Source organism: Drosophila teissieri, chromosome X (assembly GCF_016746235.2).
Source record: "Drosophila teissieri strain GT53w chromosome X, Prin_Dtei_1.1, whole genome shotgun sequence".
In the NCBI taxonomy this organism is placed as follows: Eukaryota; Metazoa; Arthropoda; class Insecta; order Diptera; family Drosophilidae; genus Drosophila; species Drosophila teissieri.
Window position 1 is genome coordinate 18802745 of NC_053034.1, and position 24807 is coordinate 18827551.

The 24807-nt window shown below is 44.2% G+C and overlaps 4 protein-coding genes across 4 annotated transcripts; all 4 read right to left on the minus strand.

Annotated features, from left to right (window-relative positions):
• Window positions 1-87: 87 nt before the first annotated feature.
• On the minus strand, window positions 88-1548 carry LOC122625327. The gene has a single exon (XM_043805435.1). It carries the CDS (start codon window positions 1535-1537, stop codon window positions 512-514), a length of 1026 nt encoding a protein of 341 aa, XP_043661370.1. The 5' UTR covers window positions 1538-1548; the 3' UTR covers window positions 88-511.
• A 309-nt stretch (window positions 1549-1857) lies between these two features.
• Window positions 1858-3501, minus strand: LOC122625328 (receptor-binding cancer antigen expressed on SiSo cells). Its single transcript, XM_043805436.1, has 3 exons — window positions 3086-3501; window positions 2110-2238; window positions 1858-2049 (listed from the first exon to the last, which is right to left on the minus strand). The coding sequence occupies exons 1-3, from the start codon at window positions 3416-3418 to the stop codon at window positions 1867-1869; spliced, it is 645 nt and encodes a 214-aa protein (XP_043661371.1). The 5' UTR covers window positions 3419-3501; the 3' UTR covers window positions 1858-1866.
• A 245-nt stretch (window positions 3502-3746) lies between these two features.
• Window positions 3747-6918, minus strand: LOC122624104 (monocarboxylate transporter 7). The gene is made up of 5 exons (XM_043803546.1): window positions 6793-6918; window positions 5444-6463; window positions 4439-4583; window positions 4262-4382; window positions 3747-4204 (listed from the first exon to the last, which is right to left on the minus strand). The coding sequence occupies exons 1-5, from the start codon at window positions 6874-6876 to the stop codon at window positions 3943-3945; spliced, it is 1632 nt and encodes a 543-aa protein (XP_043659481.1). The 5' UTR covers window positions 6877-6918; the 3' UTR covers window positions 3747-3942.
• Window positions 6919-7787: 869 nt separating this feature from the next.
• On the minus strand, window positions 7788-24683 carry LOC122623192. The gene is made up of 4 exons (XM_043802192.1): window positions 23645-24683; window positions 9818-11279; window positions 9501-9692; window positions 7788-9436 (listed from the first exon to the last, which is right to left on the minus strand). The coding sequence occupies exons 1-4, from the start codon at window positions 23723-23725 to the stop codon at window positions 9228-9230; spliced, it is 1944 nt and encodes a 647-aa protein (XP_043658127.1). The 5' UTR covers window positions 23726-24683; the 3' UTR covers window positions 7788-9227.
• Window positions 24684-24807: the final 124 nt, after the last annotated feature.

A 24807-nucleotide genomic window follows, 5' to 3' on the forward strand; every position in this document is an offset into this window, starting at 1 on the left:
AACAACGAATCATGGTTTTATTTTTTGCATATATCTTTGTCATTCTTGTCTTACATTTGTTTTTGTTTGTCTGTCATCGAAAGGCTACCCTTGCCTTTCTGACGAACATTGATCTTCATTTAACAATTACACTTCATATCAAATTTTATAGGGTATCTAAATCATGATCTCCGCTTAAAACAAACTATGAAGCAAGCAAATGATTCGAAATATGTACTTATGCTAATAGTAGAATTGTATAAAAATCCACAAGAGTACATTATATTTCGGAACTTCCCCTATCGATTTCAAGTACGTTGTGTTCTGATTTTCGAAAACTTCCGAGATTAAACATTCTAGGCTGTGTTTTAAACATTTTTTGGTTCTTTTTATAGGCTTGCTGATCTTTTCCAGCTGATTAGCCCACAAGTATGCAATGTGTTCTTATAGAATGGTTTATTGTAACAAAAAAATGTGTGGCAATTAATCTAAGCTAATGAGTGGGGAATACATGGAGTCATACAAAACATGATTATTGCACTTTAGCTGGTCCGCGCCGACGCGTGATCTTCACCAGCCGCCTACGACGCTGACGGGGCACAGGCAGATCCGTTGTCCCGCCTGGCGGCTGCTCCCCCTGCTGATCCGTACCTTGGGCATAGCTGTAGCTAATGGTGCGCTTGTATATGCGCTGCTCCTGCTCCGACTGCTGCGACTGCTGCGAACGTGGCTTCCGTTTGTGGGCGGTGGTTGACGGACGAGTGGAGGAGGCCTTCTTCTTTCGAGTCTTCGCCTTTCGGGCCTGCACATCGTAGCAGCGTTCGATCGTCTGGCCCTTGCTGTCCTTGCACTCGTAGCAGACGCTGTTCTTCTGCTGACGGCGCACGCATAGGCTGCTGGGTGCCACCGGCTCAGCCTGCTCCTGGTCTGCCTTCCGGGCGGGATCGTCGCGGTAACGCTTGTACTCGGTGCCGCTGCCATAGGCGTACTGCTGCGGTTGATCGTCGTGTGAGTAGCTGCACGTTTCGGACACCTCGTTGTTCTTCAACTGGCGGCAGATCTCACACAGTTGGCCATCCTTCCGCTTGACCTGCCGGCAGCGCTGATCCCTGACACTGGTGGCCTCCGCCTGGGTCTCCTCCTCATCCAGGCCATCGCCGTCGTCGTGGTCATCGTCGTCGGCAGCCCGATCGAAGTACTCCTTGACGAACTGTTCGTAGTTGCGTTCGTAGTCCTCGCCGGAGTATCCCTCGTGGCTGGTCTCCGCACTAAGACTGTCCACATCGTCGTCGACCGCCGCCTCTGCATCCGCCTCGACATCCACATCCACGTCGACATTCTCATCCGCCTTGGCCTGCGCCTGGTTGGCTGCCAGGACGGGCTGCATCAGCTGCGGCAGCCTAACCACCTTCGATTGATCCACATCCGTGACAGTGAGAGCGTCCAGGCGCTGGAGCAGCTTGCCGGGCGCAAAGGCCTCCCAGTAGTTGACGCTTCGGTCATAGCTGTCCGCCAGGGAGACGGCCAAGCCGAGTAGCAGCAGCTCCGGCAGCAGCATCGCACAGAAAGCTGCCACTTCCGTCGCCTGGCGTTGCTTTTATGGACTCGACACTTGGCCTGACTTGACTTGACTTCGCTCCACTCCACTCCACTTCACTCCAGATGGAAGCGGGTCCAATGGAGCGCGTCCAAACCGCAGAGCCATCAGGAAGTGTGGCCCAACTGATCCGCGAGCAGGGAAGTGCGAGTGAAAGGCAAGATTTATTTCGTGTGGCCAATCAACTAAATCGAACAAAAGAAAGGGGAAACAGAATGCAAGTGGTCGGTTGTGGAATGGTCAGAGTGGGTGAGGTTGGCGAGGTTGGTTAGGGGCTGGTGCAGCGACAACTACGCCGCTCGCTGTCCGTCGGTCAGCCGTTGAGCGCCCACGGTGGGCGGGGCTGGGCGGACGGGCGGCTGTCGCTGGTGGCGCAACTCGCGGCGTTTCTCCCGCAGAATCTGCTTGGTCTGGGAGGTGTCCAGCTCCTCCCAGCCGCCGGCATTATCATCCACCCAGTCCTCGAGATCGGCCTGGCAAGAAGGAGACATTTGTTTGATTCATTCTTCCCATTGGGGCTACCACCGACTCACATTTACGCTAATGGGCACCAGATCCTGGGCCTGCAGTCTTGAAAAGTCACTTTGCTGGCTGGACGCCGCACTGGCTGATGGATCCTCCAGGTAGAACTTCATCTGCGGTTTGATGGTGGGCGTCAGCTCCTAAAAGAATAATTTTAAATAAATCGATCAGGATATTTAAAGGTTTCAAATTGTACTGAATTTTCAGTAGTGTAGGTAAAAACTAGGTATTTTAACTACTTGGTTTATATTTCTTTAGCTCGCCTGTTACACAAAAATATGGAGTTTTTGTTTATAAAACAGATAACTCAATACAAACAATCAGCAAGTTCAAACAGCTGTTCATTATCAAATATTATTCAACATTGTAGGCATTTACTTATCAGTTTACTTAGTAAGGCTATCTATATTTAATTGCTTTTTAAAGCATAGGAAACACATTTGGCCATAAGGCTTTTAAGCCGTCAGTTTTATTTGTCAAATCAGCAAATCTAAATGACTCAACATTTCAACAAAGTGCATTGTTTAATTATTTCTGGTTTGAAATTTCGTCTGCTCAGAGAATCATATTTTTGTAATTCAAGACAAAAATAATTTAAATATTTACATATTATCCCAGTTATAAAGTACGTCATCAGGTTTTTAAGTAAATAATTTAAATATTCGAATATTTCATGGGTAGTTAACACTCAAAACCCAATATTTTAGTTGAACACAACTAGAATATTTTGGAATAACATTCTTTTTAGATTTGGTATACCTGCCGTTTTCCAAGCCGGCTTATCTTTATGGCGTGATTATGCCCCACATAAAAATGAGTGCAGATGATAGTAATCACACAGAAGTCACCTAGATACGTGTACAGGTGGAGGTAGCCCCACTTAGCCCCAACATATCCCACTAATCAGCGCGGATACCTCTATAATTTGGAGAGCTATTGGCCGGGCAAGCTGCGCCATCCGCGGCCATTACGTATGTGCCAACTCACACTGAAGAAGTCCGGTTCGGGTTCCTCCTTGGGCGGCGTGGGCGGCTGGGCCATCCGCTGGCGGTACTGCTCTATGTGCTCCTCCACGGTGCGCGGACTGTCGTCCCAGGAGTTCCAGTCCCGCTCGCGCGCCACCGCCGACCTGCCACCGCTGGCCTGTCCAGCGGAGGAGGCGGAGAAGTCACCCCGCTCCACAATTACGTTCACCGCCTGCAGTTGGTCACCGGATCCGGAGCCGCTGTGGCTCAGCTTGCGGCGCCTGGAGAAGCAGCACAAGGCACGCCGGCACAGCGTTATGATGCCCAGCAGCAGCATCTTGATTTGCTGCAGCATTGTCACTTGGTTAACTATCCTATTCTATATTATTTACTAAATTCCAGTTTCTTGGCCCCTTTAGTGTGACCGCCACGTGGGCAGCGGCGAATACCAAATGGTATTACCAAACTATGGATTTCTTCATTCAAAATACCAAAACAAGGGAAAATACCGTTAGGCATTAAAAAGTTAAACATATATTTTTGATTGTAGTTATTTTTGATGTGCTATTTATTATTTACAAAGAAGATTGTCCCTATCATAACCCACTTAAATATATGTTCTATTATCCATTTTCCATTTAAGGACAAACGTTTTTCATACCGAATGACGCCTTTAACTATTTTTCTCTTGCAAATGATATTTCACTTCATTATAACAACACTTTTGTTTTTAGTTTTATTTGTTTAATACTTCAGATAATTGTACCTCAATTACCTCCAACAATTCACGAACACACAACAGTATTTAAAAAAAAAGGGTAAATATTTTCAAAGGACGATCGCACTGCGTCCTTGGATTTCCAAAAAAAGGAAATCTCTTTAATGGACCATTGCACTACGTCCTTGGTTATCTACATCCTCATGATCAACGTTGTTGCGTTCGATTTTGTTGCGCCTCCGAAACTTAACGATCAGCACTTCGAGGACCCATGGAGCGGCGCACAGGATCATGAAGCCATTCAGGATGTGGAAGACGAGAATGTAGTCCTTGGTCTTGTCCCGAATAATCCCAACAATGGGCCCGATGAGGAACATGGCATTGCCTTGGATGAACATGAACAAGCCATAGCCCTTGGCGAACCTGAACAAGGAAGATATAAACAATAATAATAGTGTATACTTTGCCAGAAGAACCCACCTCTCCTTGGGCAAGTAGTCGGCGAAGACCAGAGGCAATGGAACGTGGAGCCAGGTGCGTAGAAATCCAATAACCGCCGTGATGCAGGCCATACCCACAAACTCACTGATTCCATTGAAAACTATTGGGAAATGAGGGAAATTAGTGGGAGATCTTGGAGCCCAAGGGTTTGCCTACCGAATCTTGCAAAGACCGTGAGGACGGCGCCAGCCAAATAAATGTATCTCGAAGGAACTTGGATGCACACGGCGGTAATGGCCAGGAAAATTCGAGATGTCAAGTCAGCGGCCGCTCCAATGGCGATAATGGTAGCCGTGTCAGGCTGAAAAATATAGATTATTTACCATAGGGCTTAGAATAAACTGAAAAAACAGGAACTAACTTCTCAATCGCAATTTTCAAACTAGAAAACCCACTTTAAAAAAATTACTAACTATTTTTACGGTAAGCTTTTTGAATTTGGAAATACCACTGAAATACTGTTTCCGATTACAACACAATCGTTGTAGGCCCATCTCTAATCGGCGAAAGCGGCCAAAGTGCATTCGAAAAATTCAAAATGGCGACGCGTTTGTTGCTCCTTTCATTTTGTGGTCGTTTTAAGGAACTTCTAAATCTCATTTAACTAAATGTTTGCAAAAGATTCCTTGTTTACCAATTGCTTATATGATTGTGCAGCATGTTAACTTGGAATAAATATTGTTTAGTGTGAGTTTAAAGTGGTTCTTAAATGTTGGTTCTTTAAGAATTCTTTTTTGGCGCTCCTTTGAAAACACCGTTACGATGCTACTACTGACTTGGACTGCTTTTCATAACGTATGTGTGTACATAGGTATGCATGTATTATTTATTTCCGTGTACTTGTTGTATGTAATACATTTAGGAGGCGGGAAAAGAACAGGAATTTAATTTCATCTACGTGTAAAGAGAATGCTTTAGTCGGTGCCCCGTTACCCGTTACTTCGCATTTATATATATTTGCAAGAAGTGAGATGCACTGCTTAGCAAGTAGTAAACTAACTGCTTGGCAAGCAGCAATCGCTTGCTTTAAAGATAGCTTCAAGGTGACTTTAGAAATGTGATCATTATATCGTGATTAACTGATTTATGTATTCCGAATATTGTTATAGAAAAAGATATATACTCCAGTTCTTAACTATATATATTGTGGCAATGACTCACTCTGTTGTATCCCAGCTCAAAGAGGTAGACCGGCTGCATGGTGAAGAAGGTGATGTCGGAGTAGAGGGCGAAGGTGATGCCCAGCACGATGTTGACGAAGATGGGCTTCTTCAGCATCGTGAGATCGAGAAAGTCGACTATGGTGCGCACCCAACCCTTCTTGGGAGCATCTTCAGCAACAGTAGCTGCTGCACCTGGTCCACCGGCAATCATGCTTGGACGCCGAGAGGCCTGCAGGCTGTGCATCATCTGGGGCGAGGCATCACTGACCACCACGGGTCCGGACCAATTGCCCAGGCTGGTGATGCTCGAGGCCCGACTGGAGTGAACCCTCAGCATGTGCTCCTCGGCGTGGGAGAGCTTCCTCGCTCCTGGATCAGTATTATGAAAACTGGGCTCCTCCCTGGGAGCCTTTAGAGGTGTTTCCGGCTGCACTCTAATCACCACAGTTGGGCTCAGCTCCTTGAGTTCCTCTTGTTCCTCGGGAGCGATGGGCACGCGACGCATGTGCCACTCCACTGGGTGCATGACCAGCATACCGAACACCGCATGGGCATTCAGGCCCGTGAGGATGAGCAGGCAGCCCCGGAAGCCGTACCATGACATCAACTTCTGCATGACAATAGGATACAGCATGGAGCCCAAGCCGATCAAAGTCTGGGCAAAGCTCATCCACATCACCCGGTTCTTGACGAAATAATGGTTGAATGTCGTGTAGCAGGTGGGCACCATCAGTCCGAAGGCGAATCCCTGCACCACGCTAAATGCCAGGATCAGGTGCATCGTGGAGGTGGCGAACAACTGCATCCCAGTGCCCAGGAAGTACAGGATGCCCCCAGTGACGCCCACCCGTCGCATCCCAAAGCGCTGGAACAGGGACCCGGAGAACAGGCCGGCGAAGCTCATCGAGGAGAAGAAGGCACTCGTGATGATAGCCATGGCACTCGTCTCCGCTCCGATGCTCTTCAGGAAATCGCCGAAAACCAGGCCAAACGATGGCAAAGCCGCGAGGGCACTCGTCTGTAAGTAATCCGGTGAATTTATGCTATTTGGGACTTTCATTTCTGGTATTAAATCACACGAGATTTTGTGTCTGCAAAAATCTTGCGTCAAATGTTTGCCAAAAAAAAAAATGAAGTGGTTTTGACCATCATTTAACCTAGTAATTCTCAATTACAAAAGAAAACGTGGCACTACTGTTTCAAAATTATGCCATGTTTACTCTCAAAGGTTAACAATTTTGAATGATTCGCGGTTTTTGTTAAATAGTGTTGCCGAGCACTTGAAATGCACCTTAATGCAACTGACTTCACTTTCGCTCCGATGGAGTTTCCTTCGGTGGCACTTACAAAGGGCAGGGCCATGCCAATGCAGACGAGGATTCCCCAGCCGCCATCGGGGGCTTCCAGTGTGTAGGCTTTCGACTTCTTCATCTGGAATGCTGGGCGCGACTGGAGTCGGTGCTCGGTCGTCACCCAGACGTCTGGGGCATCCATCCGTGTGCATATATCAATCCCATCGTATAAGTCGGCGCTACCAGTAGCAGCCTCCTCGATTACCCGCTTATCGCACCTCGGGTCTTTATGGCCAAGCTAAGCTTCTTATGACGAAGGTTTATAATGTGGCTTTCCCGATAAGATTAGTCCGGATACTCGCACAGTTTTCAAATTTCCTCAGGTGCCGGCCCCCGTCGTGATTTTCGGGCATTTCCGTAAGTGTAAATACCCGACCGGGTGTTTCACTTCCACTTCCACGCCCCGAATTCCAAGCTCCAGTTGTAATTGTAATGGTACATTTGCGAATAACGAAACCATGTTTGAGCATCATTTCGGCCTTTATCGTCGCCCTCCATCGAAAACAAGTTGGCCCGCCTCCTCCGCTGATAAGAGGTTCCAGAACTAATGCTCCGGACAGGTTTGTCACTAGATTTACAACAGTCCTCGTGGGTCGTCGCATTCCACACCCTCCTCCGAGATCTCTACTGCTTAATTTATACAAACTTAAATTTATTCTTCACGCATTACATTTGTTTACCCGCAGACGCTGCGTTTTGCTACAACTCCACTCTATAAACGCATAAACTTCGTACTGGATGCTGCGATTATGGTTCGCAGTAACTAAATCGGATGTTTGAGTTCCTAAAGGAATTTAAAAGCCCTTTTCTAAAAGACTTGCTCTACTGCTTTAGTTTGTGAAATTATATGTGTACTTCTTGAGTGCTACTTTAAAAAGGTTACCCCAACTTAGTTTATTTTTAAGATGACAACAATCTAATCTGTTACAATTTCTTATCTTTTCCTTGGCAAGTTCTAGTGCAGTTCCAGGAAATATTAGTCATAAAATGCATACTTTATTCATCACTTTATTTTACCAAATAAATATGCACATATTCATATACTGATACAATATATTATTTAGTAAGGCTACAATATCGGGCAATACATTTCCAAAAGTTCGCTTCAAACGCTTGTATCAAAAACGCTCCTTACTACGTTACTAATTCGGCAAAAAAATATATATACTCCTTGATAAATTTAAGTACCCAAAATATACTTAATGTAATAGTTTGTGTATATAGTATGTATATCCGAATGTCGTCATCTGGGCATCGGCTAGTTTCGTTTTCAGTGTAGCATTTCGCACCGAGCCCAAAAGTTTGCTACATAGAGTTTACTTGGTCGTTTTCCACGATTCGTGTGGATTAGTTTGCATTTATTGCTTATCGGTTGGGTTTAGTTGCATTTTGGTAAATTGTTATAGATCTTACAGGTTTCTGGTTTTTGGACCAAGCATACATTTCGATTTCGACTTGGTTCAGTGCTCTCCAAATATTCTTCTTCAATTGTAAATATATATTGTGGCATTTCGTTGAATAGAACAAGAGTTCCGCCGCCTTTAAAAGTGAGGAAATGCACCTCTGGCGGTTTCTTCTTGTATATTTCGTCAGTTCATTTAACGCACTTAGTTGTATGCCAAAGTAGTTGTTGTATTAAACGTAGCATAAATGATATATAGTGTTTTATTTATATTTGTATAGTTTAATTGTTTTGTCGTTGCTTAACTTCGCTCCTAAGGTACATTTTAAAGCCGATCAATTTTCAACATTCCTTTCTCGTTTCGTTCTCGCATCGATGAATTTTCAGATGCAGATACAGATATCAGTATTTCTATAAGTAGTGATTAACTTCTAAATTAAGAACTATCTTTGAACTATCACATACAAGTTCACTAAGAAGCAAATGGGAGAACAATTCAAGGCGAAACATAAAGCGAAGGGAACGGCTCAAATCATTAGAAATTTGGGAACTTAACTGAATCAAATTTTGGGTTACCTTGATTCTAACATTAAAATGTAAACGCACTTTGTTGTGGTTCTTGCGGGGCTTCCTCGTGTGCCCCCATTGGGTTGGTTACAGTTAAGAGATGTGTTTATACAACTAAAACTGACAAATCCTGCTTATGCATATATGTATAGTTATGGTTACATGTGTGGTATGGAGTGTGTGTGATTATGTCTCTCCAAGATCTTAAACATATTCCAAAAAAAAAGAGCGCAAACGAAAAAAATGACTTAACTATGTTGAGTTTTAATACATTTTGGGGGATTTCGGCCTCCACACTCGAGGATCAAACGTAGTCTTATCCTTCTTTTGTGCAGGAACCTCTTAAATATATTTTTAGTTGGGTACTCGCTGGAGGAAACCCTCCGCCCCGCCGCGAGACTGTCTTCCTTAAAGTAGATCTCTCTGCTCCATCTGGTGTCCATTGCTCCTGCCCGCTTCCATTACAGCTTCACATCGTTCTGGTCCGCGGTCGCTGTCGTCGTGGCTCCTCCATCTTGGGTTGGCAACTGGGCGGCATCGGCGGTGCGACGTCGCGACTGGATGTACTCCACCAGATACTCGATGCCCCAGGCAATGGCGCAAATCATTATGCAAACGCTCTGGGTGTGTATGCAAATCGGATAGCTGTCGGTCACATCCCGAATGAGGCCTGAAACAAGCAATTGTCTATGTAAGCTGGGCATTCTAGGCCAAAGATCGATAGATTTGCATACCAATGAGCGGTCCAAATGTGATCACAAATAGGGCTTTGCCCACCAGATGCCAGCCGAAAGCCGAGGGCAGCTTCTCCAGGGAGCAGTATTCGGATACGGTTAGGGTGAAGTTGCTCAGAGCGGATCCTCGGAAGAAACCGCAGATCGAAAGCCATATCATCAACTGGGTCCACTCCGTCTGCTCGGCCATAACTGCAATGCACAAAGATGTGTTAAGAATTTGAATCAAAATCAAGATTAGGTAGCTGTTATCTGAATGCTCTGTTGCAAGTGCCACTTTAACATTTCTGATGACTTCTGATGACGCAATTACTCACTTGAACGGGTCAGGGCAACAAAGATGATGGACACGAGGAAAATGGTGCGCTTTTTGATTGTAGTGCGATCGAATAGCGGTGGCAGAACAATACGAGCGGCGATATCCGTAATGGCCGTGATCGAGAGGCAGAAGGCGACGTCCGTCTTCTGGTAGCCCAGATTGGCGAAGAAGAATGGCGTGACCATCTTGAAGTTCATCTCGGCCACGTAGAAGATGGAGAGACCGAACAGCAGATTGAGGAACATCTTGTCCTTGAGCATGGCGATGTCCAGGAGATCGGCAAAGCGGCGCCAGAAGCCCGGCTTCTTGGCCTTCTTCTTGGCCTCCTCGTCGAGGGCGGCGGCTGCCTCGGCCTGCTTGTCCAGCTCGGTGGGCTTCATCTTGATGAAGCTATCGCGATGACCGCCGAGGACAATGCTGCCCGTGGCGGTGCCAACACGTCGCAGTTCGCGATCGTTCTGCTCGAACTCATCGTCGCCGGTGTTGAGGTGCACCTGGAGAATGGAGCCGGTGAAGTCCATGTAGGAGAGGTTCGAGGTGACCGAGGCCTTGCGGCAGCGCAGCTGCGTGGCGTTGACCTCCGCCTGCGAAGTATAGCCGCCCGAATCTCCGCCCGCGCCATGGGCGGCGGACTGGACTCCGGCCAGGGACATGATTCGTGGGAATGTTGGCCTCTTCGGAATACCCAGCCGCGAGCCATTCATCGTGTTCATGGCCATTTCGGAGTAATTCTTGCGCATCGAGTGCTGGTGGGGATTGGGCTTGTGGAACAGCAGCGTGTTCATCTCGGGCAGTGCGTCCTCTTCGTTGCCATCCTCCTTGATCACCTTAAACACGGGCGCTCCAGCTGATGCCGCGCCACCTGCTCCGCCCACCGTCAGCTGGGGCTGCGGGGTGGGCAGGGCCGAGATGCACATCAGCTCCTCGTCGTCGAACTCCTCCTTCATGTGCCACTTCACCGGCTGCAGCAGCACCGATCCGACCGTGGCATTGAGGGCCACGCCCGCCAGCAGCAGCACCGCCCCCCGGAAGTCGTACGCTTCCAGCAGGATCCGCACCAGCTGCGGCATTATCAGCATGCCCATGGCGGTACCGGCCATCGATAGACCCACCGCCTGCCCACGCTTGTGCTTGAAGTAGTGATTGAGTGCCACGAAGGCCGCCGACGTGGAGAGGCCCACGCCGATGCCGTTGATCACCGAGTACGTGCTCAGGATGTGGGCCATGCTCGTCGCCGGCGATGTGAGCGCCAGGCCCAGGCCGCACAGCAGAGATCCGGCGATGGCCACCTTGCGGTACGAGAACTCCTTCAGCAGCGGCCCCACAAATAGTCCAGAGAAGTTCATGCATACGTCCAGCGCACTGATGATAACCGCTGCTCCCGTCGTGCCCACATTCAGCTCCTTCAGAGTGTCGCCGAAGAGCAGTCCAAACGACGGTTCGATGGATCGGGTGGCCAGCTATAAGAAGGGGTAGAGGATTCGGATGAGTATCGAGTGGTTATCTGGAATGTTCCCCTCATTTTGCCACACTTCGACACAGACCATTATCTATCCTGCATATTTTGAATGATTTTCGGCGTGGTTATCTCGATTGATTCCATCGAGATGAGGCACCACTCATCGGGAACTGTTGTATAATTAATGAGCAAGGCCAAATTTTCATTATAAGTGGAAAAGAATTCAATCAATTTGTTTTGGTCAAAATGAACAAATTTACTGTTGGTTTGTCAGTGATCAAAACAGTTCTCTATAGCTAATACCAAAAACAATAATTGCTATTGAGCAATAAAGTTAGCGTAACTTTTGAAAATAGGTTACAACTTCATATCTCTTGGGAATATTTTAAGCAATATATTGTTATATTTGTTAAGTCAAGAAATACATAAATCAAGCAACTTAGTTTTTTGTATTTTTAAGATTCCAATACAGATGTTTGCTTTTTGATTGGAGTTCAATATTTTTCAAGGCTTTTACGTTTTAGTAATGCTCGAACATCCATCAGATTATCGGCGATCCCTTGGGCGCCCCATAAATTATACACGCGATCCGCGAACTTGGCATTACTTTCATTCCATTTGTATTTTTATGTGGGCCAATTTGTGCGAGCTAATCTGCCGCCCAGAGGCCGCGTGATTTATCGGCTCCGGGGGCAGAGCTTGGAAAGAATTACGTGGAGAGTGGACGCTCTGGGCCATAACCATGATGATGGTTATCATTATCAGTGAGTGACATGGAGGAGGATTGGCAAGGGGTTTGGAAGAAATGGACACAACTAATGACGTCATTACACGGATAACCGTATCGCAAAAGTACGCCTTATCACTTTTCACTGGGGCAACCGACAACCAAACCCAAAGCAAAACCCTTCAAGAGGAAACCCAAAGTCAGCACTAGAGCACCCCTATCGATGCACTTGAGATGATTGTCCCCTGTTTCACCTTATCGGTTGTGCAATTCCACTGGGCAGCCTTATCATCGCCCCAGGGTCTTCGAATCCAGCTGTGACCATCGTTCTTTTCCATTCATGATCGCTTTGATTGATGGATTGCGTTGTTGCTTCCTTGTGGGCTTCCATCTGGCTGTCTTGCTGCAAACCATCTATAACTGGCCATATCTGCGACTGTAGCCTGTCATGCCTTCAAAGTCGAGTGCATGTCCAATTTGTATTCGCAAAGTGGTTTGGCCCATAAAGCGAACTGCTGGGAATTCGGTATTAGATGATACGAGTTGTGACCGTAGTGCGGTGGCGGGTTATCATTGAAATTCAGTTACTTTGTACATTTTTGAGGCCAACCAATCGAAATATGGGCCGAAATCAATGTCCATTAAACCGATTGGGTTCTCAATGGACATTTTAGCTGAAGAAAGCTAGAAAGCGGACTCAAGCTGATAACTTTTACTCTGATAAACATTTGAGGCAAAACTACCACATAAATAGGGGCTTGAATCACTCGATTTGCGGACATCTGTCGTCACTTCATCCGCGGCTATAAAGATCTACAGAATACTATTTGTGGTATTGCCCAACATATTAAGCCCTCAAGTTCGCCGAGGCCTACATATTTGTACATACATATGTGTGCACGATTGATGGGCTTCTTAAAGTGTTTTATTTATTTGCGACTGGGCTGCGATTATTATTGATTGCGCTCTCTGGTGCTTGTAGATATATTCGAATTTCTTAATTGCGGCGCTATATGTGCTTTTATGGGGCGTTTCAGTCAAAGCCTTAATTGCTTGATAATTCAATTATCAGAACTCATAATTGCAGAAGGAAAAACATTTGTAGCAACGAACACGCGTTCACTAGGTGTTCGCAGCTAAAGTTGCTGGAATGGTTCAATAACTCTGGATCGTGGGTGTGAAGTCGATATCGGGGATCCCTAATTCACTTTTAGTTCCCACACTTTGATTTCAAATCGCTCAGTTCCAGCTGATTGTCCAAATCAAATGGGCTTATAGTGGTGGAAACTATTGCTTTGGATCAACTCCAGAAGGCTAACAATGCTACAACTCCTTAGACTTGTTTAACTATTTAGTGTGTGGTATCTTAAGTTGCCTAATAGGAAGGGAACTTGAAGTGCTAAGCTGTCTACGTTTTATTGAATAACAACCAATAGTTTATCTTGTTCAGATTCTTATGATTTACATCGAGTCTGTTCTGGATTCTTTCGAATGCTTTTGAACTTCCGCTACAACAAGGAAATCTCAATCAACGCGTGTTTTTCGATTCTACAATAATTCAAGAATACCAGTTTCCATTTGAAATTTGCACATTTTCAGTCGGAACGGCGGAGGAGGATGAAGAGGAGGAGGGTTTATTGTAATATGTAAATACATTTGCTGATGCCTATTGCCTGCTGTTGGGAATTGTTTATTAGCAGTCTTCGGTGCGATATCCATATTGAGGCACATGTTTTCATATATTTGGCTTGAGTCGCTCGACAATTTTAGCGAAAAACAGCCAAGAACAAACAGCAAACGCGATAACAACGCAGTGATCTGTTTGTTGGATTTGGATATTGCTCCAAATCAGCTTATTGATTTATGCGCTGCTGGGTATAATTTACACAATTAGCCGCTAACTTATTTTTAAACATTTCGTGCAATATTTTCGATTCCAATTTACAAGTGGATGCCCCGCAGCCGCCGCGTGAAATTAACGTGACACCTGAGTGTTCGCAACGAAAGTCGCTTTTATTAGAAACTTGTGTACCAGACGTACGTCTGGTTAGTTACCAATCCCAATATAGGGAATATACATAACCCAACCTTGCCATTAAACCTAACCATTAAATAAAGAGCTTATGGCATGGAAATATGTGGGTTTTCAGAGCAGAGTGCAGTACTTCATTGCAAGTACTTGGGTTGTGATTTATCGTTTTTTTTTTTGCAGCTACCTTTCGAACTACCCATAAATAACACTTCCGAATCGGAAGCCATACGATTCGTAGGTGCGACTAGTTTCCATCCCCTTAGTTAAAATGATAAATGATAAATAATTCGTGGAATTTATTCAGCTGTGGGGCTCTTTTCCACATTAATTATTGTATTCATTATTGCAATCATTCATAATTAGTTTCCCGCTATAGGACGCCTAACTTTATGGGACTTGTGCTTAATAAATAATAATAATAATAAATATAGGTAAATAAATTCAGCTGATCCTCCCTTCAAGTAAGTGAAACCATTTTCATGCAAGACGAAGATTCCCTAAATACTTTCGATCTTTTTTCAGCCCTCTGATCAGCCGAAGTCCATTTCACAACGTGTGAATGTGACACGCCTGGGAACCGGGATACGAAAAGTTCCACTGTTTATCTGGTAAGATATTGGATGGGACACTTGGGAGCCACTTGGCGGCGCGTGTTTCACTGGTTTCGAATTCACTTTTGGCGTGTTATCAATTTTCAAGTCCAAAGTTCGTGTCTCTTTCCTGCGTGCGAATCGTGCGAATGTATGGATGGGTAGATGGTTAGATGGGTGGATGGGGTATAACCCATATTATTATGCCATCACAATGTGTCACCCTCATGTCAACGATGACGTTGTCGAGCGGACGTCACTGGACTCCGCCGACTCCTCGTCGTTTCCATTCCAGAAAGCTCTTGACCGCCACCTCGTAAATCAAGTCCATTCCATCCTATCGATTTCCCATTAAGTTTTGCGTGGCATTTTTTATGCTTCCAACTTGATATTTCATCATTCTAGCGCCGTGCCGTGCCGTGTCCTTCACAATTTGAACTTTTTACATTTAAATGGTATCTGGACGTAGACCGACCACTGTCCACTTTTCAGCTTGATAAGGAGTGAATAGTTGAGCCTCAGGTTAATTTCCGGGTCGGTCTTTTCCAACTGGGCAGCCGTAATTCCACAGTCCTCCGAAGTTAGTAGCTCATTTGTGCATATGTATGTGAGACAGAGTCGCTCAATTATGGGTAATCGTCTAGAGAAATTGTAAAATAGTACAATTGTACAATGTAATTGGGAATGGGAATGCCTAATGAATTTATTTTCGGCATTAACACACGCATTTTTCAACTCGCAGTGCGGAAAATCGCGTTTTGTATTTTAATATTCCCGTAATCGCGTGCGAATCATGCAAAGGTTGGCTATATTCAATTTGCTTTGCGTTTAGATTTACGATTAAACCATTACAAATTTAATGCCTTTGTTAAATCTACTACAACAAGTAGATGTCAAAATAATTGAATTGAGGTTTGTTCGCTTTACCTTAAAGTTCAGCTTAAGTGGATGGTGACTTGTAAACGCGTTCAGTTCAATGTGTTTTATTCAGATTCGGTTACCCCCTTGACTTCATCAAAAGTACCCACATTTGCATATTGAAATCTTACGTATAGCTGCATAATTTGAATTATTTTTTTTTTCTGTAACTTCAGCGAGAGCCTTGAACTTGAGGAGGCTCCGGGTAAAACAATCACGTTTCAGTTGGAAAAATTCCCTATAGGAGGCGGAGAATTGCATGAAAGACAGAGAAACGATCCGCGGCGAATTAATTTGTTCGAATTGAAATCGAATTGCCGCAGTTGCTGGGCCCTTGTGGCAATTGAAGCAATTAATTGTGAAGTACATTTCACTACCGAACCAGCCAGGCCGAGCGAATTGCAACTCAACTCAACTCAACTCGACTCAACTCGACTCGACTCGACTGAACTGAACTTAACTGAAGGGGTGCTCGGCCGCTGCCAAACATTTCAATTAAAAGCAACAACAGAGCAACGGCAAAGTAATAATAATGGAAATGAAAAACCAAAAAACGAAACAATGACAAAAAGTTGACTCGACATTGCCATAAAACAAAAGCCGTCACAAAGCTGAACTCGAAATTGAATCGAACGGAATCGAAGCCAAGCCAACCCAAGCCAATCGCACTGCAGTACAGTGCGAGCTGGCTATGGCGAAACTAATCGTTTTAATTTATGAATTTTATGATTAGAGCTGTAGTTGTAGTAGATCAATTAGCAATACCAATGCATATCTATTCAACTTCTGACACAGAAAGATCACATTTTTTAACCCCATTATCTGTCCGCGTCAGCGAGGCTCTACTGTTGATGGGGCAACAAACGGAGCGGATGGGGGCTTAATATTGGGTCTGGGCTGCTGGAGATGATGGTGATGCGGCTTTTGCTGGCCTGCACATGATCGCAATCATGTGATTTACCCAATGGACATTCTCGTGCACAGAAACCAAAAGTAGTGTGATACATAAAAAATAATTTGTTTAATTTTGTATACTGCTAGGGAGCATATACGAGCGTAATTATCAGACATTCAATAGAACGGTATTTTTGGGAATATTAGTAAATCAGATACAATAAAGCTGTGCAATGGTTTTATCCAATGGATACCCAGCTGCGTTTTTATCAGTGCAGATACAGATAGTTAGCCCGAGATACAGATACATCTACAGATACAGCTACAGATACAGAAACAGTTACGAGACCAGCTGTTTGTTGTTTGCTGTTGCCTGTAAGCTGCAAACGAGTTTGGCTTAGCTAGATTCAATTTACTCGCGGGGCACGAGGCAGGCAGGAAGCTGCAGCTCCGCGGTGCAACTTGCAACAGAGTCACGTGATCGCGCGACTGCATCAGCTGCTGGCCTTTGTTGTGGACAAACCGGATTGGTGCCCCAACACGGCGTTCAACGTCACTGGCGCACATCTGACTATTGACATTGATGGGGAGCCTGTTGGGGCTCGATATTCTGCTATCTTGATCACAATCACGTGACGTCGTTGAGGCCAATGCTAAAATAAAGTGGGTACAAAAGAAAGTTTTCCTCCTCTCGATTTGCTGCCTGCGCTGCCTGGCAAAAACGTTTTGGCTTTCATTCGGGGGTATTGTATTTAGTACAATGTAAATTGAAAAAACCCTACATGCAATGGCCATTCGTAGTATCAGCAATCTAATCTAGTGCAATATTTGCAGTTCATTAATCACAAACTTCAGTCCAGATAAAGTAAGGAAGTACACAAGAAATCCCCCTAAGTATTCCATTTGATATCACAACAAAATGCACAACATATTTGATTTCAAGATCAAACAGCTGTATCATTTGCCATTGTTGCGAAATCGACTGATCTGCAGCCATAACACGCCTGAAAATCACCACTTAGTTGATGGGTTGATGGGGAAGAAATGTCTGGCGCGTGGGTTGGAGATTAACACCCGCATCCTAAATTAATAACCCAGTGCCTATGTGGCCTAAAGGCACAATAGATCAATTCTTCAGCTGCTCGCTTTTAGCAGTTGTTAGAATCTAATTCAATTAACATGCAGATATAGCCGCACGCTTTTGGATCGCACACAGGTCCATCGATATGATATAGTTTGGTTTTAGCATTCACTTGCGAATGCTCATTGTGCAGCTTCTTGGTGCGAAGTGTGTTTGCTCAGTTAAAGGCAGGCAACTCGTTCGCACGGGTGCTTCGGGGATATAGACGACAATATAGTATATTTCAAGATTACTGTGCTCTATTTAAATTCTATTTATTGTTTCTCTCGCGCCTGGTACTCGGAATTTGTCAAAGAAATTAGCTCTCATTTGCGAAAACAGAGGCCAGTCCACACCAACTCATTCACCAATTGTGCAAAGAAACTGAACGTCACAATTAACAAGAGCCCATTAGAATTATTCGGAATTTGTTGGGGGAATTCAGTGGCAAAATGATCAAATTTCCATACAAACAAATTGCGGGGTAGTGTATACATATACATACTTCATATCGGAAATACTTCCTATAGAACTTTCGAAGGAATAATGCTTATTATTGACTTTCTAAATGGAAACAATACGAGTATCTCAATGGCATTTGAGAGGCAGCTAATCGAACCATAATAAATCAAGCAATTATAATGTTTTCGCCCAGAAATCAGAAAGCATTACTTTGCCGGTCGGTTTTTTGACCCCAAGGTGTCACGCCTAAAGAGTAGTTTCTCCAAAAGTTAGCGCTACTGAAAGCCCCCAACAGCCAGCTGATTCGAAAGACGTTAGCGTTAACGTTAACTTATCTGAACACCATTCGGAAATGTTCTAATTGGATTGCGAAGTGCGACGACACTAATGCCACTTCACTTCACATGTGTATGGACAATATCAATTCGTGTGTGTATGTGCGGCATGTCCAGATATAGATTGCTCGACTCGAGTGAAGCATGCCGGATACTTTTATGACGTATTGAGTGAGCATGCGTTAGTCGAATGCTAAACGGTCGCCAGATCGGTCAAACACAGGGTGATTACACCCCGCAGAAGCGTCAATGAATAACAACGAAGTCGACGAGGGGCTTCTTTCGATTCCGGGCCGGGCACTCAAAGGCGGTCTCTCACGCCCGCCTTACATGTCCAGTGTCATCCGCTAATCAAAATCCGCATATTCTAATTATCAATTAAGCCAACGTGCTAAATTTGAAGCCTAATTGCTTGGCAGTTGCTCGATTCGGGGCATTTGCGCTGTGGTAACATCTTGAGCCCCATGAACCAATGTGTTAATCGCCCCTGATAATGATAACAGATACCGCAGACTGAAGAGACCGATACTAAAAACTAAAACGGAATCGCAAATAGTGACGACTTTTCTTTGTATATTTGATTACTTGTTTTGCTCTTTTCGTTTTCAAATTTGTCGAGGTGGAACGGTAGTCTTCAAATAGAAAACAAAAGGCTTAGGCAACAAACGGATACCCTGTAGTTTGATTTCCTACATTTGTAAAAGAGCAATTCATTGTGATAATTTTCTCTGGCAAGTGAAAGGAAAATGTTAGATTATGTGGGTATTGGTATCAATTCGATCAATTTTATAGGAATGCGGGGCACTTGAATCAAACTTCATATATGCAGCCGAATGGCACAATATTCCCCGAGCACTTGGGAAACTGAAAAAAAAGAGCACCCACAACATGAACTTGGTACTCAATTTTGCGCTGACACTGAATACACAAAGGCGAAAACACCATATATAATTTATAGGTAAACAGAAACAACAAATCGGACGACATTCTCGGCAAAAAAAAGGTGGATAGAAAACGAACAGATGAAAATAAGAAAATAAAAACCAACAGAATAGATTCGTCGCATGCTCAAAGTCAGTGGAGCAAAGTCCACAGTTGTTCTGCCGAAGAAATCTTCGATCTGTCTGCTTTCAATTGTTTTGCAAATTTCATCATCGGGCAACCAAAGAGGGCAACCTGCTCCTCGTCGTTCCAACGCAACTGCAAAATACACTTTATTTGCCGTCTCCAGTGTTTGAACAAGAACACGGCTGCAAATCAATCACAATCAAATAAAAATTGACGAGTTGCGAGTCAATCAATTGACCCGCGGATTTCACATAATTTTCTACGGGCTCTTCCGTTCGCTTGAGATTTTCATGACTAAATATCGAGACTAAGACGTGGTATCTCATTTAATGTGTTAATTTTCGTAATCATTTGATTATCGAATAATTGAAATATGTATCTGCAGCGTTATTTAATGAATAATCAGAGAGAAACCCAGGCATTATATGAAATCGTTCTGCGCATCATTGAATTGCATTTCCATTTTACTTCGATGAGGTCAAATACGATTAAAAATATGGCATATACGTAGATATTTTTCATATATCTTTACCGTTTTATCTCGCAGCCTTTGTAGCCCCATTTCGCTATCGGTCACGTGCTTTCGCATTTTCCAACGGGTTCGGCCGCTCTTTGTTTTGGGGTCTTACGTAAACACTTTCCAGCCAATATCCAATTGGATGGCGCGGATATTTGAATATGGCAAAGCGTTCTTTATCATTTTCTCGGGCCTCACAGACAGACAGACGACGCGGTGCTTTTTCCTTTGGCCGCCTGATAAGGTCTTTAAACAATGCGCCCGTTCTAGACACTGTATATGTACCCAAAGTTTATATAAAAGTCGAGTTAATCCCCAGAAATACAATTTGAATCGGTTTATCGGGCAATAGAAAAGAACCAACTACACATAAATAAACATGATTTAATTTTAAATGAATCGTATCATTTTTAACTATTCTCGGGATTTGCGACTTACTAAATACACAAACTAAATTGCAGTTAATACCTTTAGATGATCCTCGGGCTATCTTATTTTAAACTGGATTTACTGGGTATATTTTCATCTTGATTATTTGATTATTGTCAGCATTACTCGAAGTATTCTTAAATCAGTGAATAACAAAAATTTCGTAAAGTTTTACGGTCACGTTTCCGGCTAGATTGCGTGGAAAATGAAAAATAGGTTTAATTCAGGGGTCCAGCGACTTGGCAACACCTGTTTAGTAAGACTCATGTTGTTTTTGAGCAGCTTCAAAACCGTATTGTTTATGGTGCACATATTTCTCTTCTATTGGTTTGCCGTGTTGTATAAGGTTCAAGTGCTAATTTGCCTCGTAAATGATTTAAAAGCGATTAAACGTGTGCCCGCTCGAAGATAGTGGTACAATAACTGAACGAAAACAAACAAATGTCGCGATTGCGATTAGTAATCGTTCGAACTTAACCTATAATCGAAGCGAACACATAACCGAGTGATTGGCATATCAGGCATATCAGGCCATCTAACCCCAATATTCCGTCTCCCCTTTGCGAGGATGATCGATTTTGTTTTCGCCAAGCCGAATGCACCTCTCATTCTATTGTGCCCGGGACCAATTAAGTTTTACGAGTGCTCTAAATTTCTCTGCCAAGCAAACTACTCGACATTTTGGAGTCGAAGTCCCTGGCATGTTGGGCGTGTGACCAAGTGGGTCACAAATATCTTATCTATCTTGTTTCCATGGGATACATTTGCACGGCCATGACTTGGGCCAGTTTTAATCGACTGATAACGAGATGACTGCAGATATGTTTCTTTTGCTCGAAATTATTGGAGGGTCGTTGGTATTGAACTTTGTCCTCTGATGTCACCCAACATTTCATGAATGCGGCACATTCATGCCGAAATATTCTGGGAAAACTTCAGCCTGAGTCCCCAAGCCCACGTGTCGCGGATTTGGGTTTTCTCTTCATAAGTACATATTCAAAGAGATCGAATACAAAGGCAAATTCCGTGGCAAACACTCGATTTGTTTTGCAAATGGCGCGTTTCTGATGGGGGTTTTTTTCTAGTGTTTTGCTTTTGTTGCAACCAATGCTGGGTGGGGATTGACTGGAAGAGGCCATCGTGGGTTGACCGATTAGTACTCACAAAGTTCGATCGGCGGAGGGTTGTGATAGTCATACTTTCGACTCGAGTCATACTGTATTTTGAGGTGCAAGTGATAAAATTACTTCTTTTTCTTTTCTTACTTCTTGCTTTACTTTTTCTCTTGCTCGATTTGATATGTTCTAAGTTCTATGCTCTGCTCTTGAGCCATGGAAACCACTGAAACCGCCCTCGCGTAAACTTGTCACAACGCATTTGGCTTCAATGGCCGAGCCATTGGCACTCAATGTGTGCTCACATCCTAACCATATCCCCCATCTGTGCCGCTGATTATTTTCAGAGTCGGCGGCACCCAGATGATATAAGCACCTATAATGCTCATATCATTGCCTTCACACTGAGCACGCATAATCATTGCCTGGCAATGGGGCTGAGACTGGTACTGGGATCATTGGGACCATTGCTGTCAATGTTCGAGATCTTCGCTTGGCCACACACAAATTAGCATTTGTAATTGCACATCGTCTCGACTCATTTAGCAAGTCGCTTTGTTATCGCTAATATGGAAGGAAGGTAATTTCAGGACCATTACATAATTGACATGATCTGATTTCATGTCGTTTACCACAAGTTCGTCATGAGTCATGCCATAGATAGTGGACATTCGGCAGGTAAAGCTCTTTTGAAGCCTCGGGGTTGTGAAATTAATTATCTCTTTTCTTTCCTCAGTTTGGAAAATCATATGTTCTTACACTTTGACAAGTGGTGCTAGAGATATATAACTTCTTTGCTTCTTGAATGCAGATGGTATACACGAAATAAGCGATTGGATCTTAAATGCAATGAAAGAAGCAAAACACGACACCCAATTAATGATGAGCTCACCATCAAGAGAGACACGAATATGTGTCAAGGTGAGTGTTTTCTTTGGGAATATTCCAAAAATCTTTTCAAAATCCTATGATATATGCATTAAATCTGTAGAAGTGTGTCAATTGATTCTATTTTGTTTTTGCCATCACCTTCCACAATCCGCCGCCAGATTTGTGCAACAGTAACAGCAAGAACAAGGGGCACAGAGTAAAACTAAATGAAAACAATGTAGCACGTAGGCATATAAGGAGTCCACAGCCAACTACATAAATTGAGAAAAAAACCTCTGTTGAGACGCATTTTCGAGATCACGCGGCGGGTGCGTGACCGCCAGACAGATGCGATCCGAGAACCCACAGCAAACTCTTTGGCCATGATCGGGGTCTCCTCTTTCACGACTCCACTCCACACACACAGCTCTCTGTGTGTTTGTGTGTCGGCTCCTTTTCAAATTGGGAAGCAGCTGTTGGCCAAAGAGGCGTTTATGGCAGTGCACAGATGCAGACAGAGGTTGGGATGCAGGTTCAGATAGATGAAAGTGCACTTTCAAACATTGAATTCTCAGACAATGCTCCGCGTTAGTAACAGTCTATAACTGATGATAGGAAGCCTCTTTGAATCTTCTTTGCTTTAAAATATTAGTGCTCATTCAGACTGTGATTAATTGCTTTTAACAAAACGGCCTAAACGTGAGGGGCACTAAATCACTGTCTACATCATTTAAGTTTTACCACAAGCTCAGTACTACAAGCATTTTAATGACCAGATATGCAGTGATTTAAAGGGCGTTTAAAATTTGATAAACACCGGCATCGCCCTTCCAATAATATCTCACTGCCGTTTTGCTGCCTAAACACGTCCATTTGGGGATTTATTATTAATGAAATTGGTCTAAATGCCGCCGCCCCAGCACCCCAAATATACAAATATGGCATTACAGGTAGCCATAAATCGGTGTACAAACATGTGAAATGCGGGTAGGACAGAAGCATATTGAGTTTCGTCATATTTCATTTGAATCTTATCGTCCATGTGAAAACACGTTTACCACGAGCCATATAAAAATACCACTATGAAATGCCATGGGCTTTTGGAACTAACCTATCCTAAGTGCAAATGGGGAAAGTGAGTTGGGGCAAGGGAATTGTTGTTACTGTATGGCTGGATAAAAGGTTGGCCACTACGTATGTATGTGCGTATTAGCTAATTGGCATTGGAATGTGTCGAAGGGTGAATCTAGCATTAATCAGTGAGCTGAGAACTGGAAACTTGGACTTACGTTGACCAAACTAACGCCGAAACAAGCGACCCATCCCCATCCGCCGTCGGGCGCCACTTTTCTGGGCTGTTTGCTTGCCATTTCTGCTTTGTTGTGCTGTGCTGTGCTGAGCTGTGTTGAGTTCTCCTCGGTTGTCTGCTTTTCCTGGATTTGCTTTGTTTTTGTTTTGGTCTTATTTTAGGTCTCTATATATGAGGTGTAGCACACATATAGATTTATGGATACTTTTTTACGTTGCGGCTTTGTGTTTTTCGATTTTCTTAATTTATGCCCGCCGTCGCTGTGGGGTTTGTTGTTTCTGATGTTCTAATTATATTTTTCCATTTCTTTGATTTTTAGACAACACACTTACGAAAAAATGAAACAAAAAAAAAAAGCAGACGCGAACTCTTGTTTGTTTAGTTATTACGATTATTTCTGCTTTATCACATTAAAATTTGTTATTTAAATTCATTTGAATCGGTATCGGTGTTTGTTTGTTATGTTTTTTTATTGTGTGTGTTTGTTTTTTGTTTTAAGGCACTTGGGGGAGAAACGCGTTGTGGTTTGTTGGTTTTTTTGTTATTAACTTTTGATTATGGTTCCCTTTGGTCAGTCGCTAATTTTGACATTTGTTGTGTCAGCCTGGTTTGTTTTTCTGGTTTCTTGTTCCAGCTGTTTCACTGTTCTCCCTTTCGTTCAGGGGGGTGTTGACTGTGTCTGCGGGTGTGTGTGTGTTTGATATTGTTGTTGCAATAGTTGCTCCTGGTCTGGTGTGTCTATCGCCGGGGGGAGGGGGGCGGGCCTTTGTGGCCTGCGTTGCGTCGCTCTCAGCGGACTTTTGCCGTTTGGTAGTGTGGTCGCCTCGCACAGCGCTATTTATTACAAAAGAGGGGGCGGCAGGCGCTCAATGTCTCCTTCTGCTTCTCCGTCTTGGTCTCCCTTTCCCTGCTGTCGCTGCCTCTGTCTCTGTCTGGTCGCCTGTCCGTCTCGCTCGCTCTCTCGTCGCGTCTCTTCCTTCCTCGATTTCGATGAGCTACGCGCGGCTGTTCAATCGATACTGAATACTGAACACTGACTGCCGTCGCCGTTGGCCGTCGCCGCCGCTGCCGCTGCCTCTGCCGTTGCCTCTGCCGCAGTCGCCGTTACCGCCGTCGCACAGTGGGCCAAGTTAATTAGTTAAC